General features: G+C 33.5%; 1 protein-coding gene across 3 annotated transcripts in view; it reads left to right on the top strand.

Moving 5' to 3' along the window:
- The window catches only part of LOC131053795 (transcription factor CAULIFLOWER), a 65,992-nt gene extending 59,720 nt beyond the window's left edge, over positions 1-6,272 (top strand). For 2 of the 3 annotated variants that reach the window (XM_057988439.2, XM_057988437.2), the window contains 3 exons: positions 5,584-5,625; positions 5,860-5,948; positions 6,050-6,272. In XM_057988439.2, the coding sequence (XP_057844422.1) occupies positions 5,584-5,625; positions 5,860-5,948; positions 6,050-6,056 (138 nt within the window). In that variant the 3' untranslated portion in view covers positions 6,057-6,272. The remainder of the gene's footprint in view (positions 1-5,583; positions 5,626-5,859; positions 5,949-6,049) is intronic. The other variant, XM_057988438.2, reaches the window with a different exon arrangement.
- The last annotated feature ends 8,997 nt before the right edge of the window (positions 6,273-15,269 follow it).

Below are 15,269 nucleotides of genomic sequence, written 5' to 3'. Positions count from 1 at the left end.
GTCATAGCCATGATAGATTAATTTTTGAAATATTCTTTAGGAATGTTATTCAGGCCACCAGATTGGATTATAAGGGACCCCGCTTTGTTAACAAGTTGGTAATTGACTTGACCATAGAGGGTCTGTAATCACTACAATGACAAAGATTGTTGCCACTCCAAAAAAAACTTTACTGTTGGAATCTTTGATGCAGAGGTAGTGAATAAGAAGATGAAGGTGGTGTTGTCACAAAAGTTTGCACCCTTGTTGAACACTAATGCTCAACAACCTTGTGAAACATGGAAACAAGCTCCAAGTGTGGGACCTTGCGCATGTGAGGTTGAATCTCTGGAGAAGGTCAACTTCCTTTCCTATCATGGTGTAGTGTTACACCAACCCAACACTTTTAAAACCTACTCCTAAGCCTAATCTAATCACTTGTAGAGGAAAAGGGAGAAGGAATGTTGAAAGGGAAATGAGAGGCTATACTCCAAGATTGAAGTGGTCTTCCCTTGACTATGATTGCACAAGACATCAATGAAAGATACCCAAAAGATTCACAAATCTTTATCTACAATCTGGCTCTAAGGAGAACAAACAAGTTAGAACTTAATGCAATGCTCTAAAGGATTGAGAAATATACACGAACAACATCCATAAGGACATTTAACATAGTTTGCAATCAAAAAATAGAGAAAGGGAAACTGCAAATAGGAAGGTGAAAGAAAAACACACAACGTATTTAACGACAATGAGAAGGTAAAGCATTTAACTTTATTAATATAAAGGCAAGGTAAAATTAGAGTTACATAAGGTATGAATCTCCATAAAAGAATTAGGGAGAAGGAACATAGGAATACGTTACAATTTTGCATTTATAGGTCGGGAATAACTGTGATTTACATTGAGTTCAAAAACCCTAACTGACTAGGCTTAGGTTACAGAGGAAAAGAAATCAACGTGTGTCTGAAAGTATCTTGCAAAACTAGGGAAGAATAACAATCCTCAAAAATCAAGAGGCCACTTCATTTGGATGGTGTTTGACATCCTCTGTCAGACCAAAAGTCTTCAGTGAGTAATAAATAAGCATGGGAGACCCTAGGAAACGTCTACAAAGCCACCACAGAGTAATGGCCATCATCCTCTGTAAACTGGAGTTGATTGGAAGCTAATTTGATTAGATAAGGCATATCAATAAGGACTTGCATTAAATTTTAAAATAGATAAGGCAACAACCATCATGACAATTGTTAAAATTTTAATTCATCCTTTGAAGTTTGAAACTAGATCATTGGATATTCTCTTTGTGTGTGGATGAATGACTAAGATGTGGCCCAGAATCCCTTAGAAAGACCCCCCAACGATCAAATAAAACACCACCCTCGATCTTGCCCTTAAGTGAAATCGAACGACCATCGTTTGCCCTGTGAAATTTTATTTGCCCCACCATCTGATTGAGCCCATCAATTGCAAGCTTGTGGCTTACCCCAAAATGGTTACAAAGAAGTCGTGATGATGTGAATTAGCATCCACATAAACTTTTGTTCTTAACTGCCACGATGATGCGACCTAACATCCATGATAACCCTTAGAGATCTATCGCAATGACACAAGGCTAACTGACGGTTAACCTTGATGGTTGTGCACCTATGATCTAACATCTCCCGGTAACCGCCAATGATTCAACGTACCATCACAAGGTTAATTGACAGTTGACCCTGATGGTTGCGAACTCGTGATCTAACATCTTTGGGTTGTTAGACAATTCAAATAATTGGAAGACAACTGAGGGGGGGGGGGGGGGTGAATCAATTGTCACCAGATTACCGGAACCTTAAGCAATTAAAACTTTAATATTGGAATGCATAAACCAAATACCGAAATAGCAGATAAACCAATTAAGCATAAACAATAATTAGAGAATAAATACCATCCACATGACACCAAGATTTGAACATGGAAAACTTGATAAAGGGAAAAACCACGGTTAGAAGCCTACCACGGTCAGATAATACTTCTGCAGTAAGTATGTGAATTACAATTGAGGGGCCTGCACTTGCAGGAAGGCCAACAACCTAGAGCACATTGCTCATCACAAAAGGAGTCTCACTGACTACATAAAAATCCAGACTACAATCCGGAAGAATGAATGAACTGCAAAGGTAGCATCTCCTATGCCTGAGTACAGTTCCGGTTAAGCTGAATATCGGAGGACTAAATCCTCTTACATAAACCCAACTCGATCACCAACGATCGACCAAATCCTCTGCCTGAATGATTATTACATTATTAGCACATACACATCCTCACATATGATCTACAATGAGATCTTACATCATATATATACAAATCCTTGACCATAAATAATAAGGTCGGCCACCAGACAATAAAACAATTACATAATTACAAAACATGTTGGCCTGACACCAAACAAATAATATCCAGCCCATAAGACGTCCCGAAAACACATCGAGAAGTCCAATCCACACGTTACATTAAGTCGGTCCATAACCTAGACAATATCGAGACCTAATATAGGTCCACACATGCTAAAGCAATGATCCCAATCAACTAATTCTTGAACATGATCACCATCAGCATCCTGAATCTCCACTAGAAGTCATACCAATGCCACTTATGCATATCATCAAAGATCTTCAACAAAGCTCTATCGGTGAAACCCTTGCCGGAACAACAAACCAAGCTTGCCAACATACACGATAGCATCCGATCACCAAATCAAAACCAACTGACTGATCATGAGCATGAATAAGCTAATAACATAACCCAAACATACCAGAGTATACCGGATCATGATGATCCAATCCAACTAGAAACCAAACAACCTATTGGGACCAGAAGGATACTGGTAAAGCAACCAAAATAGCTAGTGTTGACATCAATGACAAAACATCAATGCAACACATAACCAATTCCTCCAAATGGCCAGCACCGGTAACCACCAAGGGTTCATCATAGCATCGCAAGGTAAATTGGTAGTTAACCCTAATGGTTGGAAATCTGCGATCTAACATCTCCTTGTAATCGGCAATGGTTCATCACAGCATCACAAGGTTAATAGGTATTTAACTTTGATGATAGCGAAGATGCAATATTTCCATTTGCTGGTAGTGGGTAAGATAGGGCCGGTTCCAGGATGAATAAATGACACTCCAACCGATGAGTTTAAGTGATATGACCGCCTGAGCCGGTCATTGGAGGAAAAGAACAAGGCCAAAAAAGACTAAGGCGAGAAGCCTTAAGGGTTTAGGATTTTAGGCCTTGGGGAAACATATAGGGTTTAGCCATTAGGTTATCTTAGATCGGTTATTTACATCGCTCTAAGGGAGGGTGGCAAGCTTGCTTGGCATAAAGATCAGTATCCTTGGAATAGTTTATTGGGCACAAAGTTAAAACTACAACAAAAAAGAAACCTCTCTCTTCCGTAACCTAAAAAAGATCAAAATCTGCCATTCCGAAATGGAACAACCTATTATCATGCACTTCTTGAAAAATAAGAAACCTAATCTAAGTATTTACACTATTACAATTAAGAGGAAATGATGCCTTTTCCTCTGTCAAAGATAAATCTTATGAAGGAGATGATCTCCCTCATACCATGGTTGCAGTCACCACTTGGCTGCAACAACTGAAGTCTCTTATATGCATGCATCAGATCATGCATATTGCTCTTATATTGAAATAAATCTTCACCATCTAATTTGCTACCACAAGGGATCCATATAAGATAAGCCTTTGAGGCACATAGAGGTGCATCAAACACACATTCAATAGCAGAGGAAACATGTTCAAGGGGGACGCCAATACCAAAACTAACCCTTACAGAAGAGAAAGAACCCTCTTCACACAAGGGAGAGTCACTATTATCAAAATTGTCCTACTCCAGGCATGAGTTGAAACCAAAAGAAAAGGCCTCAAACTCACATGGGGATGTAAAGTATACCATACCTCTATCTTGACTTGCAAAGGGAAATTCCTTACACACATCAAATTGAAATCTTTGAAGCTCGAGTATAGTGCCAATTTGAGCAACCAAGGAACTGCTTTCTTAACTAATATGGTGTTGCTCAACATCACCATCAGTGATATGTTGGTCCCAAGTAAAACATTCAAGCTTAGGCACATTATCCCTCATGCTAAAAGAAACATCTTCACATTGAATGAAGGCTTCATATTCAACATCATCACATTATCCTTGGTGTTGATATCCAATTTATCGGTACCAACTTAAAATTTATGAGACACTTCATACGAAGATCTGAAATCTTTATATTGCCTCTCTATTTTGTTTCTTCTTCCTGGAAAGTAACTGCAATAACCTTAGGTTTGTGGCATGATCTATCCTCTATGTTGTCTTTCCCAACAAAACCATTATCCTATGTGGCCTCTTCAATATTAGCCTATTGCTTTAGAACTACCACCAGGGGAAGTGTAGACATGTCCCTTTTCTTAAGATCAATGAAGAAAGGAAGACAGTCAAGTGAGAGGGTTGAGTCCTCTACAACATTTGCTTCACATTCCTTCTGTTCAATGACTTGCTTCAACTGATCATACTCAATATCTTCTTGCAACACCTGTGCCTCTTCCTCCTTTAGAGCATGTGAAGTCTCACCAACTGCCAAATGAACCCCCTCTTCATAATGAGGATGACAACCATACACCCTCAAAACAAAAGGTCCACCCTTAAAAAGGTAGATAGTATCAGGCATAGGTCTTGGTGGCGGTGAATTTTGCAAAGGGCACCGAGGGGTCTAAATAGTGGGTTCCTATATAACAATAGTTGGAGTTCCCCTCAAACTTGGGATCTCAAATCTAAGGTTGTCTTTCACTGTTACATGATCTACGCTATCTTTTTTGGAGAGTTTTGGTTGCATGATTAGTTGTGCATGGACACCTAGCATGGCCTAGTTGCTAGATCCACAATGCATTTTCATATTAGTCTTGCATTATTTGCATAATATTTTTTCTTCCTAATTTGCACTTAAGGGGAGTGTTAGTGCGACCGATAATATTTCCTAACTAGTTCTAAGTTGGAACCTATTCTAGCATGGCCTAGTTGCTAGATCCACAATGCATTTTCATACTAGTCTTACATTATTTGCATAATATGTTTTCTTCCTGATTTGCACTTAAGGGGGGTGTTAGTGCGACTGAGAATATTTCCTAACTAGTTCTAAGTTGGAACCTATTCCCAAGACTAGCACTTTTTTCTTTAATCTATGAACAAACTAATAGATGCGGGTGTCGAGGTAGTCTTTTCCAATGTATGATGCAAAAGGATGAGAGGTGCTATGGTAATTTTCCAAATGATAAGAATATAAAAATTAAGATTACATTTGATAGAGTAAAAAGAATCAATGATTTTCTAAATAATGTTATGATTATTTTTTATAATTTAATATATTTGAACTATAAAATTTTAATTACGTTTAATTCAATTAATTTTAATATATTTTATTATTTTAAGAAATTGTAATTCAGAATATAGTTTATATTATTTATCTTGAAACACTGAATTTAACATATATTATTGACAATATGAATGAAATCATGAGTGAATAATTGTGAGACTTTTCTTTATAGGGAAACAAGCTAATGGAAGAGAATGCCAATCTATATCACAAGGTACAATTTAAATAAAACTTATCAAACATATGAATTATTTTTATAGAATACTTACATGAGATTGTTTTTATTTTTAAAGAAAAAAGAATTAATGTCAAGAACTTCTATTACAAACACTTGAATGCTATTCATTTTTAAATTATTTTAGTTATATTAGACTATAGCATATAATACAATCTATTGTAAAAAAAATTTCAAAGATCTAATGTTTAGTTATTTTAATGGGTTGTGAAGCTGAAAGAACTCCAAACAAGGAGCCAAGGGCCTAAGTTGCAAGAAAATATTGATGATTCTGAAGATTTGAATACTTCTTTGCATTTAAAGTAAGTTCGGTTAATATTGAGTCTATTTAATATTTAATTTTTTATATACGATATATTATAAACACATAATACTTTTTGTGTCTTGTGATGTGATGTTTCAGGTTATGACAATCTATGTTTACATCCCTATTGAATGCACTAATTTTATTTTATTTTGTTCTTGTAATTATATAGAAAATTATAATATATGAAATTGGATTTATAAAGTTTTTTAGTACTTTTAAATAGTAGGAAAATTAAATAAAACAAGTAAATTTTTATATATCTTATTAGTTTGTATTGAAGTATTTAAGCAATATAATTTTAAATATAACATTTAAGCGAGTTGTTAAAGGGAATATAATATATGAGTGAGTTGTTAAAGGAAAAGTAAAGAATATTTTTCAATAAAATAATTAGTTATAAAATGATATATTATTTTATTTAAAATATGAAAGTCTAGGTTGTTTAAATTTAAATTTTGTCTTATGTTTTGTAATAATATATTGTTTTAAAGATGATTAATGATTGTTAAAATAAATGGTGCAATAATTTTCTATAATGAATAAATATGTTATCGTGAAATTTTTACATGAATCATTTTATTTCTTGATTCCTTTTTTTTATTATTATTATTATAAATTTTAAATTTTAAAAAATTTAACGCATATACTGTCAATAATTCAATATTTTGAAAGCATTTAAAAATATATATATAAACCTTATGCATTATAAATGAGATAATTTTTTTGGTCTTATTTTTATAAAATAGACTAAAATGAAGTGATATAATCAATGTTATTTTGGGGTTTCTTATTAGGAAATTATATGGGTTTGTTGTATGTTTTGTTGTCTTCAAATTTTGTAGAAAGATTTCTTTTTGTATAGTCCAACATAGTTGAATCTACTCATTCTATTTCTCACACCATGCAATTACTTGGAAAACAATAGTGCACAATAAATGGAATACAAACCAAACAAACAATTGAACTAGCTAAAATAATTTGGTACATAAATTTTGTATTTATGTTGGGTCACTTACAACACTTAATTCAATCTGGATAACACCAGATGGTTTAACGGTAACGACAATTATATTAGTGGTCATCAAATAAAAAATAAATGAATTGATCTTTATCTTTATTTCATTGAAACCATTTTGAACCTTATAACACATTTGATGTCCCTTTAAGTAAACTTGTAATAATGTAAAATGACTAAAATAGATGCCTAATTTGTTGTAGTAATACTCTCAAACATAGGTCTACAATAATCTTACTATTAAATTAATGATATATTAGAGATGCCTTAGGAGCTTCTTTTATTATGATAAGATTTGACGCATTTATTGAATGCTTCACTCATGAGAAGGATAGATTTATTTGAATGAGGCATTATCAAGTCTTTTGAGTCCATTTCCTCGATTACCAAATTATCATAAAAGAGTAAATGAAATCTTAAAAAATTAAAATTAAATCAAATATATTTTAGGGGGATGCACGATTTCTTTACACCTTTAGATGTTTAGGAACATCAAACACTTGGGGTAAGTGAAATGTTTCATGAGTTAGAATTTATCAACATTTTAAGATCTTGTGCTTGTTCTAGATCTATCATTCTTCCTTATTTACTCGATCTTTCTTCGTTACCTTACTTTGCACCTTTCTATTACTTCCTTTGTATTTCCTCTCTTTCTCTCATAAAATTCATCATAGTGTAAAATGAACTTCACCATGGTTCATCTTTCTATTCAACTTTAGCATTCTCAACACCTACAAACAAATCAAAATTGGCAAGTTTATAGAAATCAATGAATTCCATCTCGACATATTTCTCACCTATTTCTCCTTTATCCTCCTCCTCTTGTATGTCAACAAAAATAATTATACCTTGTTGTATCTCATTCTATAACCCATTATTTTTTCCCTTCCATTTACTTTTTCAGCCTCATCTAAATTATGTTTATTAGCAACATTGACAAAATTTGCTAAATCAACAATTACCTCTATTTTATTCTTCTTGTCTACTACTGCAAATTTTTCGCCTTTTAAAATGTATATACAACAAATGCAACTTCTTTTTTCATCATTTGTTCCTCAAACAATTTTTCTAATTTCTTTATCTCCTCTTTCTACAAGAAATTATCTTCTTCTTCATCAATTTCTCTATAAAATTTAGCCTTAATGTGGATGAGGATGTTTCCTAACTAGTTCTTACTTGGAACCTATTCACATGTTAATTTTACTTTGGACCTAGCTTGCATTTAAGCTAGTTTTCACGAATTCGCTTTATGTAACTTGTTATTCAATATTATTCATAGGTTTATGCTAGTTATCCTACATGACATTCTATAAAATATGAGGTTGTCTCATTATTTAATATTTTTCTCTAGGTGTTTATCATTAGAACACTTTAAGCATTTGATGTTTGTATCAAGGGTAGTCATCATCCTACCTCTTCACCTTGCCTATATAAGAAAGGCTCATTATACATTGTAACATACCAATTGAATCATTTTATATGAATTCAACATCATGTTCACGTAAGCTCATGTTGAAACATTCTCTTATGGAAAACACGTTTCTCGATTGATCCTTTGAATTTTGTACAACTTCATTATGTGTTCTTTATCATTCGAGTATGGTATCATGATCTTGTAAACCCCTTCCTATATCAGAAAATTGAGCTTTTGCTAGAAAAGATATTTTCATTACAGGTTGACTTTGAATAGCATTGGAGAGAATCTGAGATGACTATTGAATCTAGGCTGTTGAAGAAAGTCAGAAGTATATCTTATTTTGCTCAAAACGGAGCATTTTTGCTAAAGTTTCAAGGTTTTCAAGAAGGGCTAGTTGTCGACTTCATGAAATAGCTAATTGTCTAAAGTAGCTTGGGTCAAATCCAACCCCACCATTACATTCAAAAGGCACAAAACCCTAAAAATGCCTATCAAATTGTCAATTTTTGACACTTGAATTTGGAATCCACAAAGGGTTTTTCATTCTCAAGTGCGATCAGTACATAATTCGTACAGTGCGAATAGGTGGTGATAAGAAAAAAAATCCCTTCCCTATGGCAGAAAAATTTAGCCTATCTGACTATTTAGACAAAACTTTTACACTATCAAGGCCCATTTATTGCAAAAATTTGGCATATATTTGGCATATATTTGGGCTTCACTAGACATACTCTCAGCTCTATAGAGGTGGTATGATTTTACAACCTACGACATTTGACAATTTTTTATTTTTTATTTGCCTAGTTCATAGGTTGACGTCATCCTTTCCTTGGGTGGTTGTTATTATTATTGTTCTTGCATATATATAGCATTGGGGTTCACATTGATTGGAAATTTTGTTCATATTAGGGGGCTCGTTTTATAGTTGGAGGCATTGTCGTATACCAGTTACCTCTGGGTGCCTATCTTTCTATCAGTAAATTTTTCTAGTGACTACCACCTTGAGTCCGATCTTTTCAACTAATCAGGTTTTTTGGGTAGAATAGACAAGGCACTTGAACTGTTTGACAAAATGCCTCAAAATTCCACAACCTTTGCTAGTATCCTCCCTGCCGTGCGAAATTGAGAGCATTGGATTGGGGCATGGACATCCATCAAAGCATAAAATATGGAAGGCTTTTTGTCAGGTATTATAGTTGGAAATGCTCTGGTAGACATGTATCCAAAATATGGAAGAATAGTTAAGGTACGTGAACTGTTTAACATAATCCCTCAGAGAAATATCATCTAATAGAATTCCATGATTGTAGGATATGCACAAAATGGATTGGTGAAAAAGGCTGTTCTCATGAAATGTCTTGATTGTAAGTTATGTACAAAGTCGATTTGTTGCTTTATAAACTTTCAAGCAAATGTAATTGAGCAGACATACACCACAACTTTAGTTATTGAAAACATAGAGATTCTATTAAAATATTTTTTCATAAAACATTGTACTGTAAATTCTAATCATAATATATTATTTTTCACAACAAGTATTTAAATATCAGAATTAGAATTTCATGTTTCATATCTACTTTCAAGATTTATATATGCATGCAACAAACTTTACATTCAACACTCTTATTTTGAAAATATTGTATGTTTCACTCATATATAATAAGGGGATGCACATATTGAACCATTTATCTTGGAAGCTTAGGTATATGTGTTTAATATTGGTAAATGACACATAGATATGTAAAATTTTGATTTATATAAACAAGTATAAAGATTACATTTGTCGCATAAATTAGAAAATATTGGCATACCCATCAATACTATTACAGTAAAATTTGTAAATCCTTTCAAAATCAAATTTAATCATGGATACAATATGGAAATAGTTTGTAAACATTGCAAAAAAAAATTCCTAAACATTTACAAAAAAATATTTCATAAATAATTTTTAAACACTTCAATACAAGATGTCCCCTCCTATCACCACTCATCCTCCTCTCCAACACTATCATAGTCTTGATCATTATTGTGTGACAATGATAGGATAGTCCACACTTTAATAGTCGCATTAGACTTCATAGCATACATGTTAGGTATCCCATAGAACACACATGTAAGAACTTGAATGATGGCATTACATGACACAACTTGAACCTGATGGAGTAATTGAACCTAATTTCTTTCAACTTTTCCTTCGTCCATTTGTGTTATTTCTATTCACTATCTTGTCCCACAACCAATAAGGGATGCTTAATTCCTCTATGCTAAGGAGTACATTACGTGGAAGATGTCTGTGGTATTGGACAACAAACTAGATACACATGCACACACATTATGTGGTCTCTTACTCACCTGCATCAAAATAGTTATGATCTTTCACCTTTTTATTATATTAAAAGATATATGTTCTCATAATTTAAAAAAACCACATATGTTACCAAACATGAACCAAATGTATACCATCATAAGTATTTTTATTTTTAAACCTTTGATAAAGGTTGTTAGAAATATGTGCAAATGTTTATTATTTCTTCAAGAATGTTGTACTTACAAATTGTATCAAGAATATTATTAACAATAGTAGAAATGCTCTTTACAACATCACTAAGAGAACTCTTTATAATAGTAAAAAATACTCTCTACAACATCACTAAGAGAATTTTTATAAATACACTTGTAAGGTTTACTAGATGGTTGGACAATCATGCAACTAAAGTATTTTAAAATCAATAAGATGTTTAAGTGCTCTTCAATCTTAATACATATGATTTTGCATCAATAAACAATGCCTCTTATATCCTTACCTTAAACTGGAGCTTTGTCATATAATATATGTATATCACCTAGTGATAGTATAGAATCCATATCTACATAAGACCTCATACTAATATAGTCATGCATAAAATATAGTCACAAATCACATCTATAGGTTTGAGAGGACTAATGGTTTCATACATCAAATAAATAAACATAAAAATTTATACATAGACTCTAATCCACTATAATAATTTTTAACATCCTCCAATTTAACTAATTGATATTGACCACACATTTGATTTATGGTTGTAACATGTTGAAAATAACATGTTATAGGATTCCAACGTATTAAAAATTCTTATAATACACAACTAAACAAGTGTGATGTCACTAGATCTTATGTGTTTTCAATAAAATTTTATGTGCTTTCAATAGTATCTTGCATGCTCCCAAACTCTGTGCTATCAACCATGTCAATTAAAATTCCCTAAAAATTGTCAATTAGTTGAAACTTCATTTCTATTATCTTTTATTAAGAGAAAAATAGGTTTTGAGGGGACGCAAAACCCCATACAAAAAGTTTTGAAGGGAGTTGAAACCCCTCTCAAGCAACCTCTTGTTGACAACTGTCACCATTTCATTGGTGAGAATTGTAAACATGGATTGATTAACTTTCAATCCTAGCCCTTGTTAAGATTATTCAATCTTAACCATCCATTGCCCTATTTTCCCTATAAATAGAGCTCTCATTCTTCATTATCCATATATCCAAGTTTTATGCATCTACATTATAGCCTAATTTACTAAGCATCTTAGCCTCTCTTTGTTAAAACATCATCATAGTATTTAGAAGCATTTTTCATATCATAGAATATTCATGCTAGGCTAGTATATCATGTTAGGATAATTTATTAATCTTTTATTGTATCATTATCCTCATCTTAACTTAATCATCAGAGTTTCAACACAAAATATAGATCTTAGAATGCATTCATGCATGTAGATCAAATATCACTCGTTCTTGGAGTTGTCATTCCTAAGTCACTTGCTCAATGATCTGAGAGCAAAACATTGGCTTTAGGGATCCTATGAGATAGAGAACAATGGGACACCCCTTGGGAAGTTAAACTAGTTCAAATTAGTTTATATACTTGCACCAAGAGTCTCATTGGTATGTGGGTATGTTGATCTCGATTTATTTGTTTTGGTCATCGCATTTTTCCATGTACATTTCTAGAACCCACCATGGGGCACGTCCTCAAAAATAACATCATTTTTTGTGTCGGATAAAGATTGCAAACACGTTGGAACACTCTTTTAGCGCATCTGGAACTTTCTGCAGCGCATCTAGGGCAAAATTTAGCCCATTCATCACACTATTTAGCGCATAGAAACCATTCCTTAGGGCATTTAACTTTCTTTCTAGTGCGTGTTCTTCTCTGCTTTTTCTACCCATAGGAGTATCTATATAGGGCATTCAAGCATCAAAGTAGCTCTTAGGTACTCTCTTTTAGCGCTTTTACACCATACTATAGTGCATCTATGCAAAAGTTTAGCACATGGCTCTGACAGAGAAGAAAAAATTGTAACAGAGTCAGAAAATTTAGGCTTGTGAAGCCCACCATCAGGATTTAATTTTTTTACTAACTTTGTGCAGGTTCTAACATTTTTCAGTGCAGGAAAATGAGGAGTTAACTAGTTATTTTACTTTCTTGTATAAATTGGTAAAAAGAACTCACTTTTCTCTTATTACAAAGGCTTAAAATGAATTTCACCTTTCTTTTGGATGCATAAAATAAACTTCATGCTTTCCTTTTGGTGCTTAAAACAAAACTTAATCTTTTCTTTAATGCATGGATAAAATGAACAAGAAATACCAACCTTTCCTTTTATGCAAGATAGGATCATCTTTTTGGGGGTTTTAAAAAAGAACAAAACAAACTTTCCAGTTTTGCACAAAGTTAAAACTTAACATCACATTCCTTTGGTGCTTATTAAAACAAACTTCACCTTTGTTTTGGAAGATTAAAAAGAACTTTCACATTTCCATTTCAAAAGAGCTTTCAAAATTGCAATCTGATGTTATTCATTTGACGAATTTACTTTGGTTGACCAGGATTTCTTTAAAGTTCAAAGATCTTTCTATCTTCACACATTGCTTTGTTTAGATAAAAATAACATCGTGTCTTCCCGGAGCAACATCTCCATCTAGCTTAGACAATTTTGCAATGAAGGTTTAAAAAGAATCCTTGTCTTTTGTGTTTGTGAGGTGATAGGTATATTCTGTCACCTTCAATAGGTGTGAAAAAGCCAAAACCATCTCTTTCATTCTTTCTTTCAATTTCATGCATTAACACCTTTAGAAGGCTTTCCCTCCCGAGTTTCCCTTAGGGCGCCATTAAGGTCGGTGAGAGGGGAACGACCTAAGTGGGAAACGACTTTATCGCCAAGTGTTCCAACTCACTAAAATCAAATGTGGAGGTTGATGAAAATCCCCTCCAACAGTTTTTCTCAGTGATTAGTCTTCCCCCAGTATCTTTAAGATACGTAAAGCCTTTGTTCTAAATGTTGGAAAGCCTCCTGAGGGAGTTTATCACTGAAGACCGAACAAAAGCCTGATTAAAAACCATAGAAGTAGAAGCTTTGAGCCGATTCAATTACCAAACATTGGCAATATCATAGTGCAAGGGTGGGGAAGAATCCGTCCCCAAGATCACTCACCATATATCTCCCAAGATAACTACCCAATTGTGAAGCAATTCACTTTGGGTTAATTTATGGCAAAAGGCAAAACAATGGGTACCCACTAGGGGGTGACAAGGTTATTTGAACTGACAGAGTATCGATACTAGTGGGCTATGATATTGTCAATGACCCTTGAATAAAGAGTTTGCCCGATCTGTCTTTTTGTAATCCAAACCACTGAAAATATCGGGGATTTGAAAACATCCTCAAAAGAACATACACTATTTTTTTAGCATAGACAAGTTGTTATCATTTCTATCTATTGTGTTTTCAAATCATTTTTTTAGAAAATCATCCATCAAGTCACAAAATTTATTTCTCAACATCACAGTGAAAGCTTCAAACCAAAGTAATCAGAGCAGTTAGCACGTAGGAGTAACATCCTAGAGCATCTCAACCATCTGATAGCGCATTCCAACCAAAATTTAATGCTTTCATTATCCACATTAGCGCATGATCAGTATCATACTGGTAAAAATTCAAAATAGCACTTGCCAACATCACTGTAGCGCATAAGAGCATCAGCCTAGCGCATCTGAAGCATATTATAGCGCATTTATACCAAACATTAGCACCTTAAAGGGACATATTAGCGCATAACTTATTCAACAATTGTGTTATCAAATAGTATAAAATAATACATTTGAGAGGCAGCATAGCGCAGCTGGAACATTTTGTAGCGCTTTGAGAGCATCCTTTAGTGCATCGGGTCTTTGTTCTAGCGCATGGTCAAAATTAGTGAAAAATAGAGAGCAAACCAGTCACCCTGTGAAATTTTCATCAACATTTTCGGATACCCTTTTAGGTCCTTTGACAAATCCAACAACGAAATTTTTAAAAAAAAGGATCATAAGTGAGAAATTTCCAAATCCAACTAAGCACCCTTAGAAAGAGATATCAAATCTTCAGCTATCTTGAGATTAGGATCATTCAACAAAATTGAGGAGTATCAAAATAGTGATCAAAGGTTCCACCATCAAAACAAATCCTATTAAACCAATACCTAGTTAGGTTCTCAAGTTGTCAAATTAAGTTTCTAGATTGTGAAACTTGACTCGTATCATTTGGTGCACTTTGTCGTAGAAGCGAATCAAACTAAACTTCTACTTGACAAGTAAACTTGAGTTTCCAAAACGAAGTATCCATATCCAAACATCAACATCAATATTGATCATTTGTGTATAACCACTCCCCATATTTTGAGAAGAAGAAGTCCACATCAAAAGACTAAGTTGAAGAAGAGACAACCTAGTTCTAAGTCACTTATCAAAAGGAGTGAATTTCTCTATATCAATTGTTAACTCTTTACATCACATCGCACATTCTTACGTCATATGCGGTTGTATATCCAAGGAAAAACCAACGAATTTGACAAAGAACCT

The sequence above is a fragment of the Cryptomeria japonica genome, chromosome 10 (assembly GCF_030272615.1).
Source record: "Cryptomeria japonica chromosome 10, Sugi_1.0, whole genome shotgun sequence".
NCBI lineage: Eukaryota > Viridiplantae > Streptophyta > Pinopsida > Cupressales > Cupressaceae > Cryptomeria > Cryptomeria japonica.
Note: the sequence above shows the minus strand (reverse complement) of the source record. Positions and strands in the feature narration are given on the sequence as shown.